Raw genomic sequence first — 22,157 nt, 5'->3', positions numbered from 1 at the left:
TGTGACCCTGAACCAACCCCCTTTTTCTCTTCTGAGAAACAGCTAGCAGCTAAATGCCATCCCAACACAGCCTGTGACTGAGAGCGTGACTGCAGTTCCCAGCGCTTGGCCAGGTGTGCACAGGAGAGACACTTCACTGCTCTCCTTCAGTGCAGTGTTCATGGCAATCATTTGCACGTATCCATGTCAGTAAAACTGCTGATGTTTTCACTTTCACAGCTGGCGACTGCAAGAATGAATGCACCTTTCCAGGCAGCTCCTCCTTGACCTCCTCGTGTGGATGACTTCCTTTGCCTACGGCCAGTTTTCTTATAACCTCTTTTATAACCCAGGAAATCATATTTTCATCTGAATGGGGAGGAAAAGGGCAATCCATGAAAAACTTAACAAAAAACCATAAACCTGGAAAAGCAGAGATTCATTTCCAGAATTTCCTCTCAAATAGTAACTTCTCTTAAAAAGAAGGTTCCTATAAGTCTAAAGAAAAGCTTAAATTCAGTTTTTAATTAATTTCCACTTCTCCCATGGTAGAAAAAACAACTGACAAAATCCAATCACCTATAAGGGTATATCCTATGTAACTTAGAGAAATTAGGAACATTCTCAAGCTGCAAAGTTCAGCATCCAGAGACACTGTCATCACCTTGGGAGATAACAGGATTGACACCAGCCTCCCCTCAGCAAGAGACATCTGCTGTCTCTAAAATATTTCATCCAGAGAATGGCAACAGAGCTGGTAAAAGGTCTGGGGCACAAATCCTGTGAGAGGCACCTGAGGAAGCTGGGGCTGTTCAGCCTGGAGAAGAGGCTGCCCAGATGGACCCCCTCACTCTGCACACCCGCCTGAAAGGAGGCTGTAGCCAGGTGGGATCAGCCGCTTCTCCCGACAGGACAAGAGGACATGAATTAAGCTTAAACCACCGGGGGAGGTTTAGGTTGGATATTGGGAAGAATTTCTACCCAGAAGAGGTGATTAGGCATTGGAATGGGCTGTCCGCGGTGGTGTCGGAGCCGCCGTCCCTGAGGTGTTTAGGGGAAGGCTGGACGCGGCACTCAGCGCCATGGTCCGGCTGACACGGCGGCGACTGCCGCGGGCTGGACCCGCTGACCCCAGAGGTCTTTTTCAACTTAATTATCCTCCGATTCCTTGATTTTTTTTTTCCCATGGGAAAAACCCAAACAAACCAGTTCAGGGCTAAGGTGAAATCTGTTTTTGTAACAAATCTCCGGAGCAGCGCCGTTGCCCCAGACACGCTGCAAGTCGCAGCGCCGCGTACTCAAACAGGAGTCCTGCTTTCAGCGCTGTCCCTCCGAGATAGGAGGCCGCGCCGGGGGTCTCCTGCTGAGCTGGTGGCCGCTGTGAATGCAACTCCAGGTGTAAACCACCACTCATCCCGACGGGGACAGATTTCAGGAATGCCGAGGCGCCGCAGCCCCGAGCCGCGGCCACAGCCTCGGCGGGTGCAGCAGCGCGCAGGCGCGGCCCGGCCCCGCCGGCCGATGGGCGGGCGGAGCGCCGCGGTCATGGCGGCGGCCGTGGGGCGCGTGCTGCGGCTGTGCCGCCGCTGGGGCGCGGGGCCGCGCGCGCAGGTGAGAGCCGGGCGGGCGGTGAGGGGCCGGGAACGGCCCGAGGGAACGGCCCGAGGGAATGGCCCGAGGGAATTGCCCGAGGGGCGACATTGCCTGGGAGGCCCCGGTGTGCTGCTGCCCCTGCTCCTGGGCCGGCGGGGCTGAGGCAGCCCTGCGTGGGGAGTGTCGAGGGCTGGGCGTCTGTTCCGTGAGCTGTGTTTGTTTGCCGTGATGTGGAGCAGAAGAAGCTTGGTTTAGCCTAGAATTACCAGAGCTGTATATAGAGCAAAGCCAGCGCAAAAGATGGCAGTTTTTAGGTTGATAATTTTGAATGATAAACTGAAACACGAGAAGTTACACCTCAACATGAAAAAGAACTTCTTTATACTGATGTTGGCAGGGACTGGAGTCTCCCTGCCCGGGGACCTTCCAAAGCACTTGGAAGCATTCCTGTATTACCTGCTCCAGGTGGCCTTGCCTTGGCAGCGGGGTTGGACTGGATGATCCCAGAGGTCTCTTCCAGCCCTGACAATGCTGTGATTCTGTGAATGGTGTTCGCTCAGCAGGTGAGTAGATCATGAGGCACAGAATCACAGAAAGACTGGGGTTGGAAAGGATCTTAAAGACCACCTAGTTCCAACGCCTGTGCCATGGGCAGGGATTTGTCCACTAGACCAGGTTGCACAGGGCAAGTCTCTGGTACCTGCAGTGGAGAGAGAAATGTGCTCCACAAGTGAGGTAATAAACAGAATCGTTTTGTTTTGGGGGGTAGGGGTGTTCATCTGATTGCCATTTAATTAAAAAGCTTAGCTGCTGTCAGTATTGTTTGTGCAGTGGTATTTGATACACCTGTATATATATTTAATCAGTGAGCAGCAAGTGGATAAAAAGGCCTGCTGGTAATGCTTTCAAGTTACAAAGTAATTTAGGATAATACGGGCTGAAGAACTGTTGGTGACTGAACTAAACCAACCCATGGGGTAACAGAAGAAAGACGCAGTAAGAAAATGAAATGTAATACCGGAAGGAGCAATTTGAGCTATTTATATTGGTTACATCTAGATTAACTTTACTCATTAGGGATAAATACTTGGTGCCCACGTGAGTGGTTCTTTATGCACCACTCAGGAATGCATGCTCTTAAGGTGTGTAAGGAATGACAAAGAATAAAGCTGCAAATATTCTAATACTTGATTTCATTCTCAGTTGGAATAGTTTTTGTTGCTTTTGTTGTATGTGTCAAAAGTATGATTATGATAGTAACTTGGTTTTCCTGGCGAGGCACATCCTTAAGTTTTAAGATTTGTATTGTAAATGAGAGAATGTTGTCAAAGGAGGAGTCACAGAGGAGACACAGGACTGGAAGGAGCCTTGAGGGATTATTTATCTATTCCTCTCGCCCCCAGAGAGGGGATCAGTACCTAAGCCTGTGGCTATACACAAATTGTCTAGCTGTCTGTGAACCAAAGGATATGAAGAGAACTAATGGGAGACAGGCCCCAGAAACCTTAGAGACTCCTCTGTCCATTAGGTATAGTTAACTTGTGGAACTGTTTGGTGAGAATGTTCAGGATGGCAAACATTTATGTGACTACAAAAAGCAAGTTGAGAAACTTGGAAGAACATGCCACTGAACACCATTAAAAAAGAAGATAGTGGCATGCCTGAACTACAGATTGCTGGAAACTAGGCAAGTGCCCTGGGAAAATAGCCACTACCTGTTTGTCCTGTCCTTGTGTCTCTCATACAGGCTGTGTTTGACAGCAGGGTGGAAGTTGATGTATCCATGTTCTGACCTGCTATAACAATTTCTTATGTTAACCACTTACCTCTCCTGGCTGTTTGGAAATTTTTTTATGATGCTTGTCCTAAAAATACCTTGCAGGTGTTTAGTTCATTATTTCTTGTCTTAGTGGGAGAAAATGTTTGATTTCTTAACTTTAAAGTTTCTTGCATGAGGAGGCAAAATGGAAGAGGAACTTTGTAATTCCAGGTCCCTTAGTATTGACTGAGCAACAGGTGTAGTTTCCTATTCTTCCAATAAGCAAATGGCAGAGATGTAGTGCTAGTTATAAAGAAAAAAGGGTCTAGCTTGGTTGCTATCTGTCATTTACTCTGATGTGATTGAATAGCTATTCTCAGCAGAAGAGTTCAGAGTTCCTGTTTAATTTGATTGCGTTGAGTACTTTATCTAAATCACTGTGGATGTTATATGTATCAACATCAGAAAGAGATTATGGTACTTTGGTGACAGACTTTCAGAACTACATACTTGAAACGTAAGAGAAGCCTTTTTTGCAGTTGTTAACTAAGATACAACTGAAAAGCCTCTTAGTACCTGAAAATTTGAGCCTAAAACCAGCCAGATCTGAATTCTGTTCCTGGTTCTACACATCTGACTTTTGCTATGCATTGATGCATTTAGAGCTGTTTTTTACTTCCCCACGATACAGCAAAACATAATATGTAGGTTTGGTTAAACATGCACAGAAAGCAGGCTTTCTGAGCAGGTGAGGTACAGTTCTGTGGTTACCTGCCAAAGGACTTAATTTTGAAAAAAAATACTTCTGATGAAATACTTTTGAAATCAAGTATAAAAAATAACATCAAATCACTTATGCATATTTGCTGACATCTTGTGATGCTTTCTGATGTGTTTTGCAAAATGCTTCTGAGACATCAGTCTGATACTGGTTCACATAATTAGTTTGTAGGCCAACTAAAATCTAAGATTATATCAATGTTGTTTTAAATAAATCAATTAAAACACATTTTGTGAAACAGTGCTCTAGAAATCCAAAACTCACTTACTGAAGAAAAAGCAATTCTTTAGAAATTACGGTGGCTCTAGCATTTAAATTCTGTATAATTGCTATGTAAAAAATGTTTTTTCTTGTGCAACAAGTACACAGAGTCTTGCATGTCTGCTGGGTTCAGTAGCAGCAACTGTGCCAGTAGCTGGAGTATTGGACACTGGGCAGCTTTAGTCCTGCACACTGATGTAGTGATACAGCTCCAGTTCCACATCCCTTAGTGAAGTCCTAACCCAGACTTGTACCCCAGCTTCTTGGTACAAATTTGTTTGTGCACTGCATGGTTTTTGAAAAGGAGGTGGTTGAAGTCTGTAGTTTAGAGCATGGAAGAATCATGAAAATGGTGCAACAGTATATGTGCCTTGTCATTTGGTGTCATCTTCTGCCTCTGTAACTGTGTCTTGTTGTAAAAGGAACAACTTTTGGGCTTGAATTTAAATCTCCTGACTCTAGTCCATCTTTCCTCCCATTCTAAAAGTATGGGAAACGACTTCTCTGTTGGTTTGGTTTATATCCGTGTAACTCCAGTGAAGCAAAATGAACAGGATGAGTAAACACAGTCCTAGTTACTTCTGTTCTTGGAAGAAAATAGGCCAGAGAAGTTGAAGTTGTCTGAAAATACTGGTTTGTAAGGCAAATTTAACATAAGCTGATTTTCTGTAAATTTATGGTCTCCCTGTAAAGTCAGGATTTGCCAAACAGTTTTGGTTCTAGGTTGCTCAGATAGGAGTTGGGAAGGAAGGGTTAATCACAATGAGTTGTGTTCAGAAGTAAAGGCTTTCCCATGTTCTGGTGGAAGAGCATATTATTTCATGACCATTGCTAATGAGCATTAATATTATTTTTAAAATGCTGAGGCTGCTGTCTTCAGTAATGCTTTATGAAATGTGTGAGAAGTGAATGCAAACCTCTGTGGTTTCCTCTACAAAGTAGAGGAGCATGCTTTCTTGTTTGACTGAAATGCCAGAAGCATTTGGCTGTGCTTTGCTGTTTCTGCCCGTGCCACCCATGAAATAGTGCTCTTATCCCAGAAGAGGTACCCAATACAATAGATATTAATTTACATAAGAGACTGTTTTCTAATTATGAACAGTTTGTGTGTCCAGGGACTTTTGATTAGTGACGAATTGAAACTAGGGAAGAATATGAATAGCTTGAGGGAAGAACGACAAAAATGAGAAAATTACAATAGAAATTGACAGGAATAAGATGAAAGCAATCTTTTTTAAAGTAGTCTGTTTAAAGCATACCAGAGAGAAAGCTATTTTGGGCCAAGTAATAAGGAATCATATGTTCATTAACAAGAATTACAAATAATTAGTTACTATTAAGACAAGTTAGACAGAAGATGAATTGAATTCTTTCCTGAGGAGTGACTAGGAGAGAAGAATAGGGAATACATGGAGATACCTTTGCTTCCCTCACTGCTTTATAAGGAAATCACCAGAGCTTTGCCTGTGGAAAATGTGTACATTTAAAATTTTGATTATTTTTCTTTTAATTCTGTATATGTCAGTGTTTCCTCACAGGAAACATGAATATTAAAGAGAAAAGAAAAGGGAAGAGACAAACCAGGATTAGTGCAGCATGCAATATGTATAAGCTCTGGAGAAAATGAAGCAGCAACAGGCTCTTCTGCACCAAATTCTACCTTAGACCTGTTTTAAATCTTTTCTAGCAGAGGTATGTGTTACTTTCCTGAGGTTCATACCCTGAAGGGCAAATCTTTACAGGTAAAAGCATAGAGGGTCAGTCCTTTCTGACTCATGTGATATTATTCAAAGATTACCTTCTATATCAAACCTGGTTGAATTCATGGGACTGGTCTTTCAGCCCAGACATGGGCTATATACAGGTTTAAGGCTGCATATTGTAGTCTTCACTTCAAATTGAAATTTCAAGGTGAGTTGTTACGTTTTGTATATTGAACACTGACACAGGCTTGGATGGGTAAATTGGTCATGAGCAGCTTTATGTATGTGCAGCAAATTAGATGAGTTGGATCAGTCCATCCTGGACTGCCAGATGTCCAAAATACCAACTGGTTTCTGTGGAAGTACAAAGAAAAGCTGTGTTTCATTTCCTGTTAGTGTAGGACTTGACCATGTAATGGAGAACACCAGAAGCTTCTTGTTACAGGAGAAGTTCTTGTAAGCTAACTGACGTTGCTAACAGAAGGTACAAATTTGATCTGCTTTTCTGTTTGCCTTGCAAATACATTTAATGTAATCTTGTTTTGATGAGACATGTGTTTGTATTGTTGTGGTTATAACTGGGTTTTGAGATTACTGTTGTTTGTTAGTTACAGGAAGGTAGCAAGTGTTTTATTTATATCAGCTGAGCTCAGAAGGGTGAAATCCATCAAAATTCTCAGCATGTCTAAATTGTGGTTTGAAGACAATTCTCATGACTTAGAGAACATTGAATAATTTTGAATACTACCTTTGTTCTGTTCCTTGTAATCAGAATACTAACTATTTCACATTGATGCATGTGTTTGGTTTTTAATGTTTTGCTGAAGGTAGACTGAGGCTGCAGCTCCCAGAGCATCAGGGGCAATTTAATCATTTGCTCAAGGAAATGAGGGTAAAGAAAGGACTCCCCCTCCACTTTCTTTCTCCCAGTTGAGTGTTTCAGCCACCTTCTTGTTGCAGCTTTGGCAATTCTCTGAAAAGTGATCTCTGAACTGCTCAGACTTCCCAGCTCAGCTGCGAATTGCCTGCTTGATGAAGCAGAAGTTAGTGTTCTGGCCCGTGTAGGCAGCTGAGTTGGCTTGCAGAGGAGTCCTGTGCCAGAGCTGGCACAGGGCGAGTAAAGGGAGTGGAGCAAAGAATGCTGGCAGGGGTGAACGGTGCCATGGGTGCTCTCTGCCTTGTGAGGCTGCACTGTCTCCTCACAAAGCCTAGCCTGGCGTGTTGAAGGGATGGGGGTGAAGCCTTTCAGGGTACTGTGTGATGAACAAAACTTGGCATTTTTCTGAATCAGAAGTGATTCTTTTTCTGTCTTTGCTTTTCTGTCTCACATTGCTTTCTTTCTTGTGATTCCCTCCCTCCCCTCCCACAGAAGACCACACAAATAATCAGTTCTCATTCAGTTCGTAGAATAGTTAAGCTGCCGAGAACTTTAATACTAATGTTGAAGAGCCAAAATAGTGCATAATATTGACACTAGGCCAGAATTGAGACATTACAGCTCTGTCAGTGAAGCTCCTCTTTGTCTGACAGAGAGCATCAGTGAAATTAGTCATCTTAACAGCTGATTGTCTTCATAGAAGTGAGACCAAACCTGTGTGCCTAAGAAGGTACCTGCCCTCTGAGTTGTGACTTGAACTGGTACAATGCTCAGTAGTATTGGCTGCTGGACTACCCTGCTAGTTTTCTAAATGGTCTACTTGAGACAGTGAAGTAGCTTAAGAGCCATTCTGGCACCACAAACAAGGAAGGAGCATGCCTTGGCCTTTCCAGAGCTTTTTGCAGTATTTGGTCAGTGGCTTCTGAAAAGCCGCTAGACAGCTGCCCCACATATTCTTACCATTCTTTGTTGTGGTGCCATCGCTTCAGGTGAAGGCAAAACCTGCTTATTTGCTGGTGTTTTTTTTATTTTCTTTTGTGTTGGGATCTGTTGATCAGTGCTGTTTCTTGCTTTTGCTGGAGGATGTTCCTGACTTAGGGTATGCTGTGTATCCTTCCATCAAAAAAAATCTTCTAAATTAATTGTAATGTGTGAAAATGTGAAGGTTTTAGAATGTGTTTATCTGTTCATGGACGTTAAACCATTGGAAGAAAATGGTTTAATGAGTAATAATGCTTTTCCTGACTTACTCCTGTGATGTGTTGAATCTTGTTATGGGAATGAATAACTTGCTATACTATTCATCCATTCGTTTTATTTAGTGCTCACTATGCCAGAAATGTAAAATAAATCTCTTTTTTTTTTTTTTGTTAGACATTAAGGCTGATCTGTACCACTACAGCAGTGCAGAGGAAAAATGTAGGAGCCTCAGGACCTGAAAAGTACACAGAAGCATTTATTAAAAAACAGATTGAAGAGTTCAACCTAGGAAAGAGACATTTAGCCAACATGATGGGAGAAGATCCAGAAACTTTTACCCAAGAGGATATTGATGTAAGTACAGTTGCTCTGTTGGAGAAGTAATTTACTGTAGAGTTTCAGATATTGAAAGCACTTTACTTCAGCATGAGCCCCTCAGCTCTCTGTGAATTTTAATCAAACTGTCAGAATAAGCAAGAATGCTGCTATACATTGCAAACATTGCAACTGTGACTGTGAATAGACATTCTACTTCTGCTACCATGTGAGGTCAGACATCCCAGTATAGAGCTGTATACTATATCTTGTTAAAGCACAGTAGGTTCTTTTTAAAAGTGCTAATGGATAATCCCCTTGATCTCAGGTTATAAGAGGCACTGTAAAGGTTTATGTAGCATTTCAAAACGTTCACTCACAATTTGACCTGCTGTGTATATTTAGGGTTTTCTTCTGTGATACAGTGGTTGCTGGTAACATATATTAAATTTTATAGATGTTTTATAACCAATGCACTGGTTCAGCTTGAGGATTTTAATGTAGATGTGAATTTAAGTTCTTATCAGTATCTACAAACATACTGTTTTATTGTCATTCCCTCTCATGACTGGCAGATGGGTGGCCTCCTTTTTCTGTCATTTTGGCTCATGTAAAGATAAGCTCCCTTTCACTCAGAAAAATGTTTTGTTGCATGAATGTTTTTTTTTTTTTCTTTTATTTTTATGTCTCACCTGGCCTTCACTTCTGTCATATCTGTCTTATTTTATCATACATCAGAGGTAGGAAGGAGAAATGTCATTTGGTGACATTCACTCTTAGGTGAAGCTGTGTGAAGTCTCATGGCTGAAGTTTTCTTTGCACAGCAGCAACACTACTGCTGTAGCCAAGGCAGCCCAGTGTGCCAGCCGGTCCCTTAGGATAGAGGTAGTGATGTGTAAGTGCAAATCAAGAGGTGTCCATGGTGTAGTTTTTTCAGGGAGAGGAGATTTGTTTGTTGCCTCTCGCAGTGGCAAAATTCTGTCTGCGTGACTGTGTCCATTTGAAAGGTCTTGGCAGTGTGCTTATGCCAAGAAATGGTGTGTAGGTTATGACACAGGCTTGTTTCAAACATGTTTGACAGGCTTCAAAACTAAGTTCTAAAAATAGGCAGCAAGGTACAGCAATCCAGAGTAATGGCCTGTTGAGGAAAAGGCTGAAATAAGACTTGAGTTTTATCAGGTATCAGAAAATCCATAAAGGCAGCTTGAGTTCAGGTCACAAATCCATAGGAAATCAAGCTTTGTGAGTGCAAAGCTATGCACTGATACTGCATATGTGTAGAGACACAGGGATCTCTCTGCCCTTCTACAAGCAAGTGCCAGTGCAGAGACCCTGCCAGCCTAGGTGTAAGTAGGTAAGGTCGACAGTAAAAGTATTCATTGAGGTCAGCAGTAACACCAGGCTGTTTCTTTACATTGGCTATTTTGTTTCTCTGCAAACTTTACTTTCCCTGTATTTTCAGGTGGGTTTTTTTTCTTCCCTTTAATAATGTTTATTTTTTTGAGTTACTTTCTTGTAAACTAAACATGCACCAGTCTACCATGTCAGAATACTTCCCATGTCAATACAGTACAGTGATGATGCTGATAGTTCCGTTTGCCTGAAAGGTTAATGATAGGAGAATTTATTAATCTGTAGTCTGGCTTCCTTCCTTCCTTGACAGTGTCTAGCGGGAAGGCTTCTAGAAAGCAAGAAATACAAAATGACCGTGCCTGTGTAGTGGTTTCTTCTTTATAAAGCCACAGCACTATGATCATTTGCACAACATTAACTAAGCTCCACCATTAGTAAAAGCAGACTCATTCTGGAAATTGGCTTTTACAAATGCAATGCAGGTGACAAGTATGGGACTGCTTTGCAGACTGCTTCTGAAATGATGGAGAAGTGGGGCCAGAAGAGTAGCTTTGGTGATAGCAAATATCTGCAGTTTGATTTCTTCATATTCCATCAGGTGTTGGAAAGTAATTAGAGTGTGTAATAGTGTCTGCTATGCATAATTAAATTTCTGTTATAAAAATATAAAAGCTCCTTAAGCACTGGCAGGAGAATTACCAAGCTTTACATTTTGAACAGCAGTAATTCTTTCTGATGAGTACTTATATACCTCCATGTCTTCTGCTGTTAATCAGTCTTTGCAGTGTATTTCAAAAGTAGACATCCTAGGATTCTGTCCTTCACTGGAGTTTTAGGTAGAGTTTATTAAAAGCTAAACCTTGTGAAGTTTTAAAAAAGGAAAATAAGTTGACTTACTTGCTAATCCTTGGATGTTGTGGAAGCAGAATTGCCTCTTACTGATGCTTTTATTTAGGAATGAAAAGTTAAGCTGTGCATTACAACAGTATTTCTGGAGGAGAAAAAAAAAATCCAGCAAATTGATATATAACTCTGCACAAGTCTACCAATTGCTTTTTAATTGGTATTATAGACCTCACTCTGAAGCTAGGATGTTTTATTCTCCTATGTGTGAATATGTGCTATGAAGTTTTTCTAATTGATTTGCTTTGCCCATTCCATTTGATGTATCATTTTTCACAATATTTCATAATTTGTGCTCATTTCTAATGAACAGAGTCGTTAGGACAGGCATGTCTAAGTACAACTGACAGCTAACATTAGGTGCCAGATGCAGTTTATAAAGCTATGTAGAACTGCAGAGAACAGTTTAAATAAATTAGCACCTGTACATTAGTCTCACTTGCTGGTAATTTATAAGCGAATCAGTAGAGATGACATTTAGGTAAGTCATTGATCAAGTTAACAGCTGCATACCCACTGCCCAGCTGGGATACCTAATTAATAGAGATTGCAGTCCTGACCTAGTGCTTTTCCCTGTTTGAGTCTGTAATCCTTTTATTTTGTGATTTAACTTCTAACTTTTGGTTGTAGTAAACAGCCCACAGCCATTTTCCACTGTCAGTTCTGTGATATTCCACTTTAAAGCCCAGGAATCTAAGTAAGATTAATACAAGAACTGTGTCTTAAGCTTCATGACCTATTTATATGCCAGTATTTTTATTATTCATTTTTATGCAGTCACTAAATGCTCTCTCAGATACGAGCTCATCATAAAGCAATACTCTTTCCTGTAAGAGTTAGTAAAACTCAAAAGCTAAAGATCTGCATTCATTTTTGCTTGTTGTCTGTCTTATGACTTAATAGATTGTTGTCAAGCAGATGGAATAATTTGAACATAAAATATATGTTTTCCTCTACTAGCATTTATACTGTTGGAAAAATACCAGTAAGATAGTTAACTGTGAAAATGTTAAATGTTGAAAGACTTAATTCCTCATCAGGTTTCTTTCAAAAAAATAAGGCTTCTTTCATGAAAAATTGCTTGTATCCAGTTGCTTTTAAAGGTGACTCGGCACATCTCCTTTCTAAATAATGTTCACATTTTAGCAACACAGAGTATTAGAAATGAGTGAATATTGGCAAATGTGAAATGTCAGAAATGTTATTCAGAACAAAATGTGTTTCAGAACTGCCTGTTGTCTGCAAGAAGAGTGTCTTGTCCAGCATTGTCCTTAAAATAAATAAGGGATTCTGGATTTATTTAAGTAGTTGAAGCTAGAATGCTTTTCCCAACTCTTTTTATTTTTTTTCCCCAGTGGAAGCAAACTCTGCATCAGTATTTTTTTACTTCTGCATCAGTCTGAGCTCATGACTGCTGTATTTTTTTTACTCTTTCTAATATTGTTCTATATTTTGAAAAAATTAAATGAAGATAGAAATAAAGACTTTTTTCAACAGATTTTTTTGGATTTTTTTTTCTCTGCAAGCTCATGACAAGACATTAATTTTCATTTTGAAAGTGATTACATAGTATAAAAATAATGTAATATTTAAAAAGGTAGGGTTTTTCATATAATGACTGTGGATTATTTTGCTTGTTTTGGTTTTTTCCAATGATAGAGTTAAAATGGTATGTCACTTTGGACTTGAAACTTATTTCTATACAAGCTAGAATTTAGCTGTAGATGAACAGTGATGGGGGTAGTTTCAATAAATTTTAGTTGTTAGAGGAGGGATTTGTTTTGCAATATAAACTTTGTTGTGTTACTTTTTTTTTTTGGGTGGGGGGGCATTGTGGTTTGTTGTGGTTTGTTTTGTTCTTAACCTTTTCTGTCCTGTTAAATAAAAAAGAGATGTTTCAGAGTTAACATTTTGTGCCCCATTTTTGTTTCATTCATTCCTGGGTTTACCCCACATATTCTGGATTTTGGATGCTGAAAACTGTTAAAGAATACTGCTAGTGTGGTTGGAAGGAAAACAGCTGTTCCAGAAAACATTTCGGTCTGAGAGGTGATGAAGTACAGTGACTAAATGATGTGATTCAAGAGGCACAGTTTAAGAAGGGAAGTGGCTCTCTTATGATCAAGTTGAGGAGTAGAAGCTGAAACAGCTTTTGCTCAGGTGTTTCATTAAAATGTTATGGCATAAAGTGTCACTTCTCACTTCAGTGTTTTGATGATTAAAATTTCGTGTATATTTAAAAAGGAATGAGCTGGATTCTTGAGCCTGCTGCCAAAAAGGGTGCTGCTGCAAAGGAGCCCCAGGGTAGAGGTGGTGTTTGTGTGGTTTTTAAATTTTTTTTTCTTCTTTCCTTTTCCCTAAAATACCTTTCTTCACAGGATGCTACTTAAATAATTGTCTTTGCACATGTTTTGAGCAATGGGAATTAGTGGAATGTTTTGTGTTTGAGCTTCAATAAAAATGAGCGAGACCGATTGGGGAACTGAACTGTTGAAGTCTCCTATCCCAATATGGCTCAGTCACCTCAATTTGAATTGAAGTATTGAATTCTTAGTTTCTCAAGACATTGGGTAAAAAAAGCAAAAGAAAAAGTAACTCTTACTGACCCAGCTGAACTCGTTTGATGCAGAGTTAGTCTCTGATGTGTGAGAAAATAAGCAAACAACTTCTTGGCTTGTAGGGAGGTGGTAGAAAGGAAAGGATGATCAGAAGTCAGATGTGCAACATCCACAGGGAGGAAAAAGGGTGAGGATGTGGCAGGTACACTGAATTTACATGACATACATATGCAGTGCTGGACAGGTTATTTAATTAATTGGTTTGTGTGTTTGAAGGAATGCCAGATTTTTTGGGTTTCTCTGGTTTTTGGGTTTTTTCCTTAATAGGGATGTTAGGTTGTACTTGTTATTCCAACTGGCTTGAATTCAAATTTAAAACTGCAAGTGAAAGACATTTTCATCCTGTGGGCAGTATACTGACTCTTCTGGTCCCTCAACAAATGATAATATTAGCAGGATTTGTTTTAGTTTGGTACAGGAAAGTTAAGTTTACCTATTGTACAGTTTAAGAAATGTCAGATGTAAACAAACTGTCTTGTTACTAACGTGTTCATTATGATCTGCTCTTTTTAAAGGTGTGACTACTGGGTATTTTCCTCTTCTCTGTGGATCAACAGTGAAATTCAAAATGAAAGATGTTCAAATCCTTAAAAGACATGACTAATTTTTTTAATAACTCATAGCAGAAGCAGACTGTACCCTTTTTCAAGTAATTTATGTAGTTATTTTTGGAAATACTATTGTGTTATTAAGTACCAGGATTTTTAATTGGGATTCTCCTGAAAATAATTATGGGTGTTTCACTTTTAGAAATTTGTGGTTGATTTCCAAAAACTGTGGCAACAGTGTGGTTTATCAAACAGAATGTGAAATAGCAGCCCCAGAACCTGTGGAGTCTAGAATGGGGGGAATATATCTTCTATAGCTGACATGATCACACTGAGAAAGTAGTTTTTCACATCCAGCACAATAGTTTCTTTAATCTGGAGTTCAAATCCAAATAAGCACTAAAAAAAGGGTATGGGCCAGGACCCTTGTGGTCAAAACCACTTCTGGAATGGGAAACTGCAGTTAAATGTAAAGGTTTCTTGGGAACTTTACTGTTAGCATTTACACCTTGATTATAAAGTTTTAAGAGGAACATTCACCTGCTTTTTTCTGTTCAGGAAAATGCAACTAACATGCAGCTAATTCTCTATGGAATTTTGGTTTGAGACCTGGAAATTCATGAAGGGAAACCTATGTTCCATATCTGAAGACATTTTAAAAAGGTTTCAGGAAAATGATTTCATGGTTATGTGCTTCAGCTGCAGTTTGGAGAGACTAATTCTCATGTAATTCCTCAGATTGATTCACCATCTTTTTATATTGCTAGTACAGGATTTTTAAAAAATATTTCTTTTCTACAAAAATGAAACATTTGTATAGACAAAATCAGCTTCTGTAGATGAAGTTCCCAAGAAGCAGTCTGACTTTATATGTCGTTGGTAAAGTACAGCCTGAGAACCTAGCTGTGTAAAATTAAGAAGAAAATTCTGAATAAAGCTGAACTGAAATCTGTTGCATTCCAGGATAGTTCATCCTTGTTTACTTTCCCATACAAAAGGGAGAAGTCAGACTATTTATTTCCATTCTGCAACAACAACAAAAAAGTTTATAAAATGAGCCATTCTTCTTTAGTTAGTTGTTGTGTGGAAATCTGAGAGTAGATGTTAGGATTTCTTAATACAGTGTGTGTTCATACTGTAGTGTGAAAGACATGAGTATACACTTAGCAATAAAATAAACTTTCCAAGATGTAGAAGGTCTCAGATGGCAGCTACTTTTTTCATTGTAGATGTTAAATTGTTATGTTTGGCATTTATTAAGGTGTCACAGTTACAGTAACTGTTTTGGCTGAGATTCTGGAAATGCTTGTATAAAGATTATGTCTTAAATACACATACAGGCAGTCTCGGGACCCTGTAATAATTTCTTTTAATATATTATATAAGGTGTTGGTTTAACATCATTTGGCTCACAGTAGATTTCTCTCTTGTCATCATAATTAATCCCCATTTGTTCATAAATAGGTGTTCACCTACTGTGTGTATGCATAAAATGCCCATTGACTAACAAATGGGAATACAGTAGTCACTAAGAGAAACAAAATTACCGTTTTATAAAATCAAGTTAAGCCTTTTGTTTGCTTCAGAATTCTGAAAATTTCTGTTCAGAATACCAGTAGGGGATTAATGAAAGTAATAGGTTAGGTCTTTTTACACTCCATGCATATTAAATCCGTTGAAGCACTGACAAAGCACTCCAAGTCTATGGAAAAAATTATCAGTAAGTAATAGCCCTAAGGTAGCCTAACTAACAAAGAGCCATTCTTCTTGAGAGAAGATTTTAAACTCAGATTTTATTGTAATTCTACTTTTCTGTGCTGTCTAATGGAAATATAAATGAGGCCACTGCCAGAAGGGTTTATTTGGTTGGTCCGTTTTACTGTACAAGCACAGTATTTCTGTCTGAATCTCTGCTGCCCACTGTCTGAAGTTGGTTACATTTGCCAGACTCCTACATCTGGGAGCTTTTGGTGGCTGGATTTTTCTGGTTTGTTTTTACAAACAAGTTAAACAGCTGTGACAAATGCATGTTTTTGCATTATTAAATTATGGTTTAGTTACATTGAAGAGGAAGAGTAAGATGATATTGAACAGAAATGTGTGTCAGGGCTTAACTTTGTAAGTTGCTTTGCCTTGCATTTTGGCCAGAATGGTTTGGAATATTGATACACTACCTTCATTTGTTGTAGGCAAATAATGCTCATTTTATATATCACGTAAATACTGGTAAATATTGATTAAGTAAAAATCAAGTATGTACCTTGTACTTAGTGAAAAGAGTAAACAATAAGTGTGTACTAAATGTTGCATTTTTTTCTAAAGTGTTTTATCAAACCTTCAGATATCTAAGGGAGAAAAAAAAAAGATGTCACTTGAGTCTTCTCTGGGCAGTTAGTTCAAGTTCAGCAAAGATTTTAGTGATTCACAGTTCTTTCCAAATGCAGTGATCAATGAAATGCTTATTTAGGCTATTTAAAATAGCTATTACTGCCACAACAAACATGGCTTTTCAGACTTGAGGAAACTATGTCTGGAAATTGAAGAAAGTGGGATTCTAAATGTTTAAGATTTGGCTTTTTCCTGTTGCCTTAAATAAAATTTCTATGCTTGGTCTGTCAGTAGGCACTGTTAGCAAGCACTGATATTTTCAGAAAGATAAATAGATAAGTGTTGTGATTTCCTCTGGAAGTCACAGCACTTGAAATTTTACTGGAAAATCATTGCATATAAAGGTGGCCTTTGCACTTGAATAGTTCTGGTAAGTTATGATAAATGCATTCTACCAAAACTAAATTGGACAGAAGAAAGTTCACTCATTCTGATGCAGGAGAGTACAGCTTCAGAATGAGGTTTTACTTCTGATGATTCCAGAGGAAATGATCTGCTTTTCAGCACATCACATATGTGTCATTTGTTCTTACTGATTTGGTTGCCTACTGTACAAAAGTTATGCTATTTTTTTTGCATAAGAAAGTACGTAATGAATGTTTTTGATGATGCTTTTGTGGGAAAAAAGTCACATACGAGATCTTTCTTCTTGTTTTCAGAGAGCTATTGCCTATCTCTTTCCTTCTGGCTTATTCGACAAACAAGCCAGACCTCTGATGAAGGTAGGATTTCTTGTTACATTTCTGAGTAACTATTATTTTGAATAACTTTTTCCTTTTGCTGATATTTTTTCATTTATTTACAGCATCCTAATGAAGTTTTTCCAGAGCAGAGAAGTAAGTGTTCTTGGATACTTATTTTATTATTTCTAAGTATTAGGATTGTTGCATATGTAGAATTTCTTATTTTTATGGATTCTTTGGCTCTTTTCCATACGTTCCTAATGACTGATAAGACATGAGCAGTAAAAGTCTATTCTGATATTCTGGGTTTTAGGATAAAAATTATTGATCTATTATCGGTGTATATCAGCTCTGATGTTCTCAGAAATTGCATTTACTAAGATAAATGTTTTTCATTGTTTAAAAATAAGCAATAAATAGAATGATGTGTAGAATCTCTTGAAGTCATGGGAAACCCTTTTGTTACATTCAGTAGCTTTTTGTCAGCTGTCTATCACCTCCATAAAATATTCATTACTTCTATTCTAAACCAAAAGTTTTCTTTGTAACTTTGCTGCTCTACAAGATTAAAAATTACAGGTTTGAATTTTTTCAAATAATAGGCAGAGTGGAGCCACTCCTAATCAGTTATTTGACCTTAAAGTCCTAACTCTACATGTCTGTCCATACTTCTTTTGTCTTGCTCCTGAGACACCGTACTGAGTCCCAGATGTCAGTGATGTGCCAGTATGTTGGTCAGTTCACTAAAATCAACAATTTGATTTTAAATAGAACATTTGAAAGATAAGGTCAAAACCTGTTGTCTGGTTTTGACTAGTATTTGGTATGAACTAGCATGGGTGTGAAATTCTACATTCACTGAGCTATCAGGTCCCTGATAAACATTTCTGATTATCATTAAAATCTTAAAATTTTGCGTCTTTTTTCCTGGTGCTGGAATAATTGATACTTGTTTTTTGGGAGACTTCGTGTCTTTGGAAAGCAGTCAAAACTATCTGAAATTGTGGATTTTCAGCTTTTAAATGGTATCATGCCTTATTTTTCAACTTCCCTGTACTGTGAAGTAAAAAAGTAGAAGGTGAAAAGGTAGGAGAGAGTTAATAATGTAACAGTTTTAAAATCCAAAGGCTGTGTTATAGAAGAACTAAGCTACTATTCTATATGCTTTTAGGACTAAAGCATTCTTTGAAATGCTAGCAATATCCTGAGGACTGTAAGAACAAATTAGTATAAATGTTTAGTCTTGTATTTATATCTAAAAATAACACATTCAGTAAGTATCTCTTAAGGCAGCTTTGTCTCATCAATATATTGTGTCTTCAATAACTTTGAAGTACAAAAACTTTAAATTTATACTTTGGAAAGTTTTCACAACAGTTTTTCCAACAAAATATGGTTTCACAACTTCATATATGGAAAATCACACTAGTAGTATATGTGGGTAAAAGTCCCCTGTATTCTTTCTTTTCTGCTAAGTTTTGCATCTTTACATTCAGCTTCTGAATGTATATATATCTTGATGTTTGTATTGTGCTTATCAGACAGGTTCCTGGAGTCTTATCTTTGCCTTTACTTTACAGATAGCTTTAATTAACTTCACTGGATAAAATGGCTGTGGCTTTCTCTGCAGTTCAATTTGTAAAAAGGTCTCAGGTTTTTATTTTTGTAATTTTTCTTTGTTTGAAAGGGATCTTTGTTATGTTATCTAAGTTTGCCTTTTTTTTCCTCCAAAGTTGAAATTTGACTTTAAATAATATTTTGCAATGAATAAAAGACGCTGGATATGCTGAATGAGTATGAAACATTTGTTTTCTTGCTGAACTAATTATATGAACTGTAGGATAGATCTTTGTATTTAAATATCCCAAATGTAATAACACAAACGAGTTCCAAAGTCACCCAAGTTCTGAATATGGTTGTTGCCCACAAAAGACAAGTGTACAGACACTTAGTTTAGCTTAGATGTATTATGCTAATAAAAACCTTCTTTGTTTAAGCACTGTTTTTGTCAGAGCTGCTAATCTTTCACTTTCCAATGTACTTCTTTTTACACTAAAATGTATATTTCTATTTGTAATACCACCTATACAATCTTTTAGAGTTGTACATGAGGGATTTCCTTATGTAAAATATTATTTACAATCATAATGTTAAATATTATTTTATAATTGCAGAGGGGGATTAGCTTTAAAAAAGATTGCCTAGACTATAAGGTTTCCAGACAGATTGAACACCTGTAAAATGTCTTTGTTCTCTGATATTTAAAAATACAATCAGTATTATGGAATAGTTTTATAACTGCTGTTAGATACAAGGGATTTTTTTCTTTAGTGATTGTATATTGCTTTCTTGTCTAATCTTGCCTTCCTTTAGAAATCCAGTGGGGAGAAGATGGCCGACCATTTCACTTCCTCTTTTATACTGGCAAGCAGTCGTATTATTCATTAATGCATGTAAGTATGTTATCTAGAATAAATAATGTCAGCTCCAATCAAGTGCATGTTATTCTAGAGGTGCCACTCATGAGCTCCTGGGTCTAGTTATGTTTTCACAGTAGGCCATAATATCACCACTGAAGCTACATGCAATGTATATTTTTGTGTCACAGTATTCATTATTATGGACTTTTTTATGTCACATTTAAGAGAACACACTACGTAACAGTTTGTCCTTTAATTTTTGGTTCATTTTACTGTTTTGACTATGGACTGGTTTTGAATATGGACTGGTTTTGAATAGTCTGAACAGTTTCCTGTAGTGTCTCTGTCTACTTGGTAGCAAAAGATTAGTAGTGGAGAATGCACATACAACAAAAATGGCTAGTTCTAGCAAAGTTCATTGTAGAATAAAAAATAGTTCTTTTTTTTCCTCTGTGAAGGGCAAAGCTATAGGAAATGTTATTTGTGCTGACATTTAGTGTGAAGAAAATTTGCATTTAAACTGCTTAATTGATTTTTCTAAGATGGTTCCATTCATGCAAACTTAAGGCTTTTTCTGATTAATATGGTTCCAGGAGTAAAGGATCTGCATCTTTTACCTTTATGAAAAAAGCTGTATCTAATAGAATACCACTAGACCCTCCCTGAGTCTTGGCATGGGTTGTGAACAGACCTTTCATATCTGTGATCATCAGTAGCACAAGCATTATCTGCATCTTTAGAGGTGTTCATGGGAAAACATTAGTGTTTCTCACATGTACTTATAGAAGACAAAAGCATTAATAATGTATAATGTAATAATGGAGAAATATTTATTTAGATATTCACATCAGATTTTGTTTCCTCATTAGATAGTTTCAAGAAGTTAGTTCTGAGGTTAGTCAGTTGTCAGAAAAACAAACTTTATGGTCACAAATTCAGTGCACAGCTTTACTGAGTATAGTGTTTTTATTAGAATGATCTGATATTTTTTTGAGTTCTGTGTACCCAAAGGACAAAATCCCCTCTTGTCAGGTACATTTATTTCTTTGGGAGAATAAAAAACACCCCCACTTTTTTTTTCTTCTTTTTTTTTTTTTGTTGTTGACCTTGGGCAAATGAGCTTCTTGCCCTGGCAGAAATGAAATGAATGATAAATGTAGAGAGTGTCTTTGCTGAGTAATGGAGCTGCAGCATAGGCTTTCCACAGAGGTTTTCTCCTGCACAGCCCGAGGCAGCCCGAGGACCCCTGCTGTTCATTTAAATAGGTATGTCAAATCTGCCTCGAAACGCCGCTGGTTTGATCTGTGGTAATATTTGTGAAGGTTCCATATGGACTTGAGCCCCCTGCAGTGCTAAGAAATAATGTACAACGCTTCATGGTGCAGACGCAAATTTTCTCTGAAAAGGGATGCAGTGCTGCGTTTTAGCTGTCGGAGAGGATGATGGAGCTGACGCGCTAGGCCTGTCAACTTGTTACACGGATGGGTTGCACGCAGCAAGGCTGTGGAAAATCTGTGCCTTTTAACTTTTCTACTTAATCACGGTTGTAGCATTGCCTTTAGACTGTATGCTACATTAATTCTCTTCCTGCCTTCTGCCTTTCATCCCAAGTTTCACGGAAAAAAGTAAAGCATGCAGGTCTTGTAGAGGAGCCTTATCAAACAGCTGTCATCTGACAAGCCATTTGCATTTGTTTTGGCTGAAACAGAGCAACCCAAGGGCAAGATGTTTTGTTGCATTCCATCATAATGAAGAAATTACAAATTTTACAAGGAGCACAAGTTTATTTTTAGCTCTTCCTAGCAGTTAGAGTGTGCAAGCTTGGCTTGGAAATCTCTGAAAGTATAGTGCGCGTTTTGTTTCTAAGAGCGTGGCAACCACCTTCAAACAAATGGCCTTGACAAATGCATTTTTCATTAGTATAAGATACCTGAGTGTTCTTCAACTGTTTCTGAATATTTTCATTAAATAGGCTTCTATAAATGTAAATCCATTAAGTGAGATTTAACAGGGTTTTTTCCAAGTTGGCCAAATGAAAGCCAAAAATCTGCATGAAATTCCCAACATTGTCTTAACCACTTATTAAACTAATGTGTATTTAACAAAATGTATTCCTAAGTCTCAAAGCTAATTAATTTGTTCAGAAAAGAGTTGTATGTTAATACAGCCTAGTGTAAGTAATCAATCCGATTTGAAGATGTCATTTAAGTTGCTACATTAAATCTAATAAACAGGATAAACATACTATTTAGCTTAAACTTCTATGCCATAAATTACATAGGCTCATGTGGAACTTGAATTTTATTACCTGTTAGTTATATAACTGGGCATAGCGTTACTGTTTTGTTAGTGCTTATAAAAAATATTGTCCACTTATGGAAAATAAACTAACTTTGTATGTATTATAATTGCCAATATACATGTTTGGCTTTCAATATGAACTGAACTATCATACAAGATATTTGTTACATGCATTATTGTTTTTATTCTGCTGGTTGAATAAAGTTTAGCTGTAGGGAAAAGGACAAGTTATTTTTCTTCTGATATACAAAAGACTGTTTATTGAAACACCATTTTGCAAATGTTTGATAGTGCATTTGATCATCATTTCACTTAGAAGTTTTTTAGAATAATACAATTTTGTAATGTGCAGAACAAGACAAAATGGTATCTTCATACCATTGTGCACAGGAAAATAGTAATTCCATGTAATCATGCATGTACATTTTTTAGAAATATCAGGGTTTATGGATTGAGGTAAATACTCTAACAATTG

The 22,157-nt window shown here is 37.9% G+C and overlaps 1 protein-coding gene across 2 annotated transcripts in view; it reads left to right on the top strand.

Moving 5' to 3' along the window:
• The first annotated feature begins 1,401 nt into the window (after positions 1-1,401).
• Positions 1,402-22,157, top strand: part of MRPS9 (mitochondrial ribosomal protein S9) — a 34,017-nt gene continuing 13,261 nt past the window's right edge. Inside the window, exons 1-5 of one of the 2 annotated variants that reach the window (XM_064407996.1) lie at positions 1,402-1,590; positions 8,328-8,507; positions 16,938-17,000; positions 17,084-17,114; positions 19,335-19,414. In XM_064407996.1, coding sequence (XP_064264066.1) covers positions 1,417-1,590; positions 8,328-8,507; positions 16,938-17,000; positions 17,084-17,114; positions 19,335-19,414 — 528 coding nt within the window. In that variant the 5' untranslated portion in view covers positions 1,402-1,416. Of the gene's footprint in view, positions 1,591-1,988; positions 2,136-8,327; positions 8,508-16,937; positions 17,001-17,083; positions 17,115-19,334; positions 19,415-22,157 lie in introns of those variants that run through there. The other variant, XM_064407997.1, reaches the window with a different exon arrangement.

This window comes from Passer domesticus, chromosome 2 (genome assembly GCF_036417665.1).
Source record: "Passer domesticus isolate bPasDom1 chromosome 2, bPasDom1.hap1, whole genome shotgun sequence".
Classification (NCBI taxonomy): domain Eukaryota; kingdom Metazoa; phylum Chordata; class Aves; order Passeriformes; family Passeridae; genus Passer; species Passer domesticus.
This window is presented reverse-complemented; position numbering and strand designations above follow the sequence as displayed.